Source organism: Hyperolius riggenbachi, chromosome 1 (assembly GCF_040937935.1).
Source record: "Hyperolius riggenbachi isolate aHypRig1 chromosome 1, aHypRig1.pri, whole genome shotgun sequence".
Lineage (NCBI taxonomy): Eukaryota > Metazoa > Chordata > Amphibia > Anura > Hyperoliidae > Hyperolius > Hyperolius riggenbachi.
The window spans coordinates 671,272,897-671,281,699 of record NC_090646.1 but is presented as its reverse complement, the minus strand read 5'-3'; the positions used below and the strand labels follow the sequence as shown (position 1 = coordinate 671,281,699).

The window sequence follows — 8,803 nt, the reverse complement described above, 5'->3', positions numbered from 1 at the left end:
TAGCTGCCCTCCTCCCAGAGTCTTTTTTTTATTTACACATCCAATCACTTAGTCACCTCAGCCTTGCTTGTAAACACAAGTGATCAGCTAGGCAGGGAAATAAATGGAAGAGGAGGAATATATTATAGATAAAAAGAACTCCCATCATGCAACTGTTTGGCACTGACTACTAAAGGGCCAGTGCTCCTAAAGTATGTGATAACTACAAACCAGAGCAGCAGAAAAAGTTTTGCAAGTTTTGAATGCAGCCTTAGCATCTTTATCACTTAATACACTCAGACCAGTTGCTGTTGAAATTTGATTTTTATAGCGAAAATCGCGCTTTAAGTCTCAAACTCTCTTCCATACTATGTAAAACCCATATAAAGAATGAACGCTGTGCAATTTGTAACGTTACAATATATTTTGCAATACAGAAGTTGGTGATCTGTTGGCCAGATTCCCGTAATTCTTCAGAAAATAGAAAAGCCTTAAAAATTGTAGACACCAAACGAAATGTAGGCACATCGGCTGCTCCGGGATTATCCAGCCCAGCGTTAGACAGACAGTCAATGATTCCACAGCCATCATAGTCTGAATAAACAAGCAGAGCCTTTACTGTCAATACTTGATGTCATTCTGGTCATAGAGTGACAGTTTAGTCTTCCTATTTGTAATATCTCCTCCTATGTTTTATTAGGGACCTCCCCTCGCCCTCCAGGGGGCGGCCTCTGCTGCTTCCTTCCGTTAGCCCCGCCTCTTCCTTGCCCGGGTTTCTTTCTCTTGGGCCCCTGGGTGTCTGGCTTTAGCTCTTGTATCCAGTGGGAGTCGTACTTGCCCGGGGCCTGGTATCCCAGTTCTGATGTGTCTAAGGGGTCCTTGCTGAGCAGGACGCAGATGGCGGGGGTGTTTCTCTTCACAGTCAGGGGGTCCAGGCCCACCTCCGGTACGATGGGCTCCCAGATCTCCTCTCTTGGCCTGTAGAAGACCTTGGTGACCTGGTGGAGGTTCTTCACCCTCCTCTTCATGATCTCCACGCAGGTGATGGTCTTGCTGAGGGCTTTGCCGGTGCCGCTGAACAGGATCTGCCGCACGCCGTCGCTCTCCATCTTACCGATGGCAAAGCCCATCAGATTCCGGATCTTGCTTCCATCCTTCACTTTCATATCAATGATGTCTGGAGGGAGGGCGGAAAACGGCGGATCCTGAGCCTTCTCCTCCTCCCGCACCTTCTTGTAGTTCTCCATGACTCCAGCCCAGGACTCTGCATGCAACACACAAACATCAGTACAATGAGAGATCACCAATATAAGAGGGACACATCCACAGAAATGATTCCACAAAGGACAGCCTGTGAACTATAAAAGGCAAGTGTTATTATCAATGCATAAAGCGCCATCATCATAGTACTGAACTATGAGATACATCAACAGCTATGGTTGAGAAACATCTCTGCAGCGGGGAGATCGAATCACATCTAGACAGACGATGACACTCTTTTTCCTTTCTTCTAGACGAGGGCTTCTCAACTCAGTCCGCAGAAAAGGGCGCAGCAACGACTATTCTACCTGCACCAGTTACAACAAAATCTGGCATGTTGGGCACCTTCCTGACTCAATACTACGGCGAAGAGTGGTAAAATCTGCTGAGAAGATCATCAGGATCCCCTTCCCATCTCTGGACCCCCTGTACTCCCCCAGACCATTAACCAGAGCAGCCAGGACTGCAAACCATCCCTCCCACCTCGGCAACCGCTACTCCAACCTACTCCCATCAGGACGCCGCTTCAGGACTCTCTCCACCAGGACCTCCAGAAACAGAAGCTGTTCTGGCTAGCTATCTATCTATCAGTCTACCTATATATATATATAAATCTCATTATAGTAAACCTCTGGATATAGTAAACTCAGCAAACGCATCTGTTTATTAACAATGTATGACCAATTCTAAGTTACTGTACTACTTTTCCTGGTCCCTTGGCGTTCACTATAAAGCATATATAAATACATCCCACTAAGCAACCTAAGCCCGTTTAAAAATAGGCTCCAGGTGTGTCACCGCAGCAGCATTACAGCGCACATGCACGCCCGCCCGCCCAAAAGCACTGACACAGGGACATAGGATGCAGAGACACGTGGAAATTATTATATAAGATATATAAACAGTATGTACCCATGTATTCATTTTCTCTTCCCAGATCCAGGACAAGTCCTCCAGCACCCAAGGCTGAGACACCAAAGTACGGCACTCCCATCCCTCCCATTTCAGCCGTCACACAATGATTGCTATTAGACTAATGCTGGATACACACGTTGCGTTTTCCCGTGCGATTCCCGGGATCGATTCAGTCGATTCCATTATTTCCAACATGTTCGATCGTGTTTCGATGGATACAGCCGTCGATTTTGCATATTAAGTATGCAAAATCGCCGGCTGTATCCATCGAAACACGATCGGACATGTTGGAAATAATCGAATCGACGGAATCGATCCCGCGAATCGCACGGGAAACCGCAACGTGTGTATCCAGCATAAGAGGCATCCCAGGGCCCCCAACACCTTAATCTCTAGTTATCTGGCTTATTTCTCTCTGCTTCAAGCACAATGGTGGAATGATAGCTTAGTAAGTTGTGCGTCCCCTCCTACACTGCGCCCTGAGGCTCCAGCCTCTCTCGCCTTTGCCCTGCACCCCCTCCTACACTACGCCGAGGCTGGAGCCTCTCTCGCCTCGGCCCAGCACCCCCTCCTACACTGTGTCCTGAGGCTGGAGCCTCTCTCGCCTCTGCCCACCCTGCGCCCCCTCCTACACTGCGTCCTGAGGCTGAGCCTCTCTTGCCTCTGCCCACCCTGCGCCCCCTCCTACACTGCGTCCTGAGGCTGAGCCTCTCTTGCCTCTGCCCAGCGCCCCCTCCTACACAGCGTCCTGAGGCTGGAGCCTCTCTTGCCTCTGCCCACCCTGCGCCCCCTCCTACACTGCGTCCTGAGGCTGAGCCTCTCTTGCCTCTGCCCAGCGCCCCCTCCTACACAGCGTCCTGAGGCTGAGCCTCTCTCGTCTCTGCCTTGGCCCTGTCTCTGCCCATGTGAGTCTGCTGTACTGAGTGCCAAAAACAATTCCTTGTATGGCACCCTGTACTTGGCAAATATAAATCTATAGGGTTTCCTGCTGGGTGCCCACAACTAGACAATAACAATCCAGAGTCTCTGTGTGAATCTATGCAGCAATATTGAGTTGAGAAGCCCTGTGCACCCCCCTCCCCCAGCACAGGAGGGGCCCCTGCTGCTCAGTGTATGGGGACCTCTCCCAGTGACAGGACACGTGTCTCCCAGCATGCCCTGCGGGGGAGCCTGGGACTAGTAGTGCACCCCCAGCTGCAGAGCTCAAGGCTGAGGAACCACAACTCCCAGCAGTGCAAGGCAAGGGGTGATCACTGACCTCACACGGATCCTCAGATATCTCCACACCTCTCCTCACTGCGCCGCCATCTTGCCACTCATACTGAAGGGAGGGGCTGCGCTGTCCACCAATCAGCGACAAGATCAGATCTCTGCAACACTTCCGGGATGCGCCTCACGCTGGAACGCACAGGAGGCCTGCTAGCGAATAGATAATTCACCTCTCAAGGAAAGGCACAATGTGCTGGAGACTGCTGCCACCTGCTGGCCGCTAGCGGTAATGCACCTCTCAAGGAAAGGCACAATGTGCTGGAGACTGCTGCCACCTGCTGGCCGCTAGAGGTAATGCATCTCAATGAAAGAATGGACGGAGTCCATTCTCATAGGCCACCATTGATTATTATTATTTTGTATTTATATAGCGCCGACATCTTCCGCAGCGCTGTACAGAGTAATAATAATTGCAGTATTTGTATAGCGCCTTACTCCTGTCGGACTCAAAGCGTTTGCGAGGCAGCCACTAGAGCGCACTCAGTAGACAGTAGCAGTGTTATGGCCCGTACTCACGGGTTGCAAATGTTGCCTGTCGCCAGCACACGTGAGCGTGTGGGCGACAGGCCGGTGACAGCTCCTCGCCAGGTCCCTCCGCGTACACACGCGGAAGAGGGACCAGCGGCGAGGCGGAAGCTGTCGCCGACGTTCCTCCTCCCTCCGCCGGAAGCTCCATATACTTTAATGGAGGTTGCTGTCGCTAGTCCGCGTACTCACGCGGATTAGCGACAGTTGCGGCGGGGGTGCGGCGGCGACTGTCGCCATGCGATTGAAACTTTCAATCGCATGGCGACATGAGCGACGGGCGACAGTTCGGGGTGCGCGCGCGTGCAACGGCCCATACTCACGGGCGACCTGTTGCCGCAACACGCGCGCGCCGCGTGTTGAGGCGACAAAAGTCCCTCGTGAGTATGGGCCATTAAGGAGACTTGCCCAAGAAACTCCTTACTGAATAGGTGCTGGCTTACTGAACAGGCAGATCCGAGATTTGAACCCAGGTCTCCTGTGTCAGAGGCAGAGCCCTTAACCATTACACTATCTTGTCACTAACTGTCCCTCAGAGGAGCTCACAAGCTAGTCCCTACCATCGTCATATGTCTATGTATGTAGGGTCAATTTAGGGGGAAGCCAATTAACTTATCTGTATGTTTTTGGGATTTTGGAGGAAACCAGAGTGCCCGGAAGAAACCCATGCAGACACGGGGAGAACATACATACTCCTTACAGATTATGTCAGCATCCACTTCATCTGGCCGGTCCACTAAATAATCATGCAGGACTCCTGCGTTCCACACGTCCAACCTTTCTTGGTGAGTGAGACTTGCATCCCTGATTAATTTAGTCCTGGTAATCCGTCCAGTCGGTGCAGCCCAGCCGGGGTCAGGACCGCGATGGGGCATGGACACGAGGCAGAGCTGTGTGTGCGCAGTATGCCTCAATTGTGGGAATTACCAGGACCTCTAGCAGAAGATGCAGGTGGTGGAGGAAAACAGCGAGTGACCGATTAGTGTGAAGGAGGCTGGAGGAAGCCCCGGGTATGTATTGCTTACTTTTATGTGATCTCAGGTTCACTTTAAAGGGGTTATTGTACTGCACCTGCGCAGTAAGCTCCCGATGACTCGCCCGAGTTGGATGAGATGCCGCGTTAGACCAGGACCGGCACATCGTTGGAGGACAGCGTGGGACATGACAGCTGCAGAGGGCTGGTAGAAGCCCCAGGTGTCTGTTTTTATTTTCAACCCCCCATGGGGGGGGGGCGCATTTGAGGGAGGTTTAGGCAGCCAGATCCCTGTTAGGGCTTGCTGGGCTGTGTTTCCCCTGTGTGGGCAGGTGTCCCCCCCCCTGCAGCTGGCATCCTTTACTCACCTCCCAGGCTCCAGCGATGAGACCGCTGCGCACAAGCAGTAAACCCCTCCACTCTGGCCGGCATCTCCGCTCGTACTGACTCTCAGTTCCGTGTAGTGGCTTGATGAAGTCATCAAGCCGGGACCTGCCACTGACGTCAGGGAGAGCGGGGATGCCGGCCAAAGCGGAGGGAAGCGCTGATCGTCGTGGGAACGTCAGGGAGGTGAGTGGATCCTCTTCCCCCTCCCCTACCGCCGCAGCAGTTGTCACATACTGATCACGTGATCAGGAGCCATACGAGATGGCTGCTGATCACTGAGGGGAGATGGCAGCTGCCATATGACAGCTTAATCTCCCCTCTCCGGTGCGCACAATCGTGTCAACTTCGGACGGCGTAGATTGTACGCGCCACATCAGGCTAGAACAGTCACAAGTGCGGTGTAGGCTCTCATATAGGCAGTCCCCAAAAGGTTAAAGTGTAGCTGCTGGACTATTCGGATAGCAGTCTGTGGGATAGTGTTCATGCACCCGGTTGGTAGGATGCCCGTTTTTCTGTCTTGTGCTTATCTGGCTCTTGTGGACAATCTGGCCCAATAGATAATTATATACAATGATGCCTGATGAAGAGTACTGAACACCCGAAACAAACGTGTCGTTGCCACTAGAAATGTATTTTTGCTAAACGCCACCAGAAAATTAAATATTCTTAACTTCCTCAAGTTAGATTATTGATCTCGCGAGTCTCTCTGAAAATGTTTGATGAGCTTTAATGCTATCTTTGGAAACTGAATTTCTTTGGATAAAAGTTTTTATGAACACTCAACTTTTTTTATTTTTTGAATAAAGTTGTATCGATTTTTTGCAAGATTTGATGTGCCATGTTATTTTTGATAGTCTTGTCCTTTCAATAATCAAGTCACTTTAAGCACTTGAGGTCCGTAGGCTTACACCCCTCTAGTGACCAGGCCATTTTTCACACTACAGGGCTGAGCAGCTTCATCAGCGTGCTGCACAGCCTTACAACTCAGCACACAAATTAATTTTTCCTCCTTTTATTGTCCTTAAAGGGAACCAGAGACGCCGGACATGGAAAAAGAAAAAAGATTTCATACATACCTGGGGCTTCTTCCAGCCCCATAAGCCTGGATCGCTCCCACGCCACCATCCTCCACTTCCTGGATCCGCCGGTACCGGGTGCCGTCACTTCCGGCGGACGCGGCCAATTGTCCGCATGATCAGGGGCTCCCTCCATACCCTTACGCGTGCGGCTGCGCAGTATGCAGCCACACGAGTAAGGGTATGCTGGGAGCCCCTGTGATGCGGACAATTGGCCGCGTGCTGACGCCGACTGGCCGAAACTACGGGACCCGGAACCGGCGGATACAGGAAGCAGAGGACGGCGGCGTGGGAGCGATCAGCGCGTATGGGGCTGGAGGAAGCCCCAGGTATGTATACAATTTTTTCTGGCGTCTCTGGTTCCCTTTAATAGGACACGCTTTTGGAGGATTCTGATCGCTGCTGCGATCTTGTTGGTTTTTTTTATTATTATTTAAAGAAGGGAGGTTTTTCCCTCCCTCCCCCCGTGCCATCCTAATCACCATAGGACAGCGATCGGCACCCATCCCCGCCTCTCATAGGCATCAGACTATGAGAGGACACGCACCAGGAGCCACTCTGAGGGACAGCCGAGTGTCCCTCGTACAGCGCTGCAGAAGATCACAGCGCTGTACAAATGTAAACAATGCTTTCCCCTTTCAGCTCTAAACAGTCAGCAAACCACGATCGCGGCTAGCAGGCTGATCACAGAGCAGAGCTCCGGCAGGGAACTATCGCACATGCGGGCGCGCGTTCCCTGACAAACTGCAGCTTCAGGACTTGACGTCAGTTAGGCGGTCCTGGGGCTGCCGCCGCGGTCATGCCCATCGGTGTAACACGGTCGTTAGGTAGTTAAAGTCTACCAGAGACTAAGACATTGAACAAATCTATACTTACCCAGGGCTTCCTCCAGCAAGGGACGAGTGGCGGATGAAATCCGAATTGAGTTTAATGCGGATTTCATCCAGATAATTAGTGCACCCGATGGGGCGGGTGGGGGGGTTAACTCATTTGGATTTCATCCGGAGCTCATCCCTGCCTCCAGCCCCATAAGCACGTGTCCCTCACCATCCTCCCGCGATCAGCCCCGGTAACTGGCTCAGTCAGGTCCAGTCTGGGTCTTCTGCACATGCACGGAGCTCCCACACATGCGCAGTAGACCCGGACTGACGCGACTGAGCCAGTTACCGGCACTGATCTCGGCTGAACGTCAGACCGCAGGAGAACGGCGAGGGACTCACACCTGTTTATGGGGCTGGAGGAAGCCCCGGGTAAGTATGGATTAGTTCTATTACTTAGTCTCTGGTTTACTTTATTTAGTCCTTCTCCCAGCTGTAAGCCATTTATCTTATATGTTGCTCTACCTTTGGCACGTCCATGATCTCACATTTATCTACATTAAATTCAACCAGATCAGAAGTATAGAATCTACACTTACCTGGGGCTTCCTCCAGGCCCGGGAATTCTGCTGCCTCCCTTGCCAACATCCCCGGTGGCTACATTCCTCTGTAATAGCCCCCAGTAATAGGGCTTCAGTCGTGCCACTCCCAGTGACGGAGGCACCCGCACGCCCAGGTATGTGCAGAGCAGTCCAAGTGAAGACCTGTTACCGGGGGCCATTACAGAGGAACGTAGCCACTGTGGATGTTGGCAAGGGAGGCAACAGAATTCATGGGGCTGGAGGAAGCCCCTGGTAAGTATAGACTTTGTATGTCTTCTCAGGTATACCTTAGATGTCATCTGTCTGCCCATATGGCCATGCTGTTGCGATCCTAATGCAATATGTCACTATACTGCTTAGTTACAGATTGCCCAGCAAGCTCATGGTGGGAGTGTGTAAGGGGCCAAAAAGGACTGATGAGGAACAACCAGTCCCAAACCGTCTGTATGCATGTTGGACTATTGTGGCTCTGTAATATTAACTTAACAAGTTAACTTAACTTGACACATCATTGCATTCCAGCTGTTCTGGAGGTGTGGCTAGCTTACAGGGACAACAAGGAATGATTTGCATATTCAGCAGTGATGCATTGTAGGAGACACCATATGCTCACTCCAACCTACATTATCACAAATACCTTCTGTTTTAAGAAGGCACATTTCTGTTTATGCTTCTTAATGTTGAAAATTCTGCATAATTTTGTATCATCTGTGAAAATGGCAATATTACTCCGTATTCAGTCTACTGGATCATTGATAAATAGATTATAAAAGGATTGGACCCAGTACTGAACCTTGGGGGACCCCACTGTTGACAGTTTCCAATTTCTAGTATGATCACATATGATTGTTTTGCGCGCTGTTCTGCCTCTGACCTCGCCTGAAAGACGTAGCGGGCTAGACAGACAGTGCAGCCTCTTCTTATGATATTATTATTATATTATAGTAGCACACCAGGAAACACACAGAGTTGCTCAGGAATAAAAGCCACACACCAGAC

The 8,803-nt window shown here is 51.1% G+C and overlaps 1 protein-coding gene across 1 annotated transcript; it reads right to left on the bottom strand.

The window, feature by feature from the left end:
* Positions 1 to 284: 284 nt before the first annotated feature.
* Positions 285 to 3,519, bottom strand: RPP25L (ribonuclease P/MRP subunit p25 like). The gene is made up of 2 exons (XM_068272461.1): positions 3,413 to 3,519; positions 285 to 1,243 (listed from the first exon to the last, which is right to left on the bottom strand). The coding sequence occupies exon 2, from the start codon at positions 1,224 to 1,226 to the stop codon at positions 666 to 668; it is 561 nt and encodes a 186-aa protein (XP_068128562.1). The 5' UTR covers positions 1,227 to 1,243; positions 3,413 to 3,519; the 3' UTR covers positions 285 to 665.
* Positions 3,520 to 8,803: the final 5,284 nt, after the last annotated feature.

What these genes read in the sequence shown, in the direction of transcription:
- RPP25L (XM_068272461.1), bottom strand. Translation starts at nt 1,226, where the DNA reads ATGGAGAACTACAAGAAGGTGCGGGAGGAGGAGAAGGCTCAGGATCCG.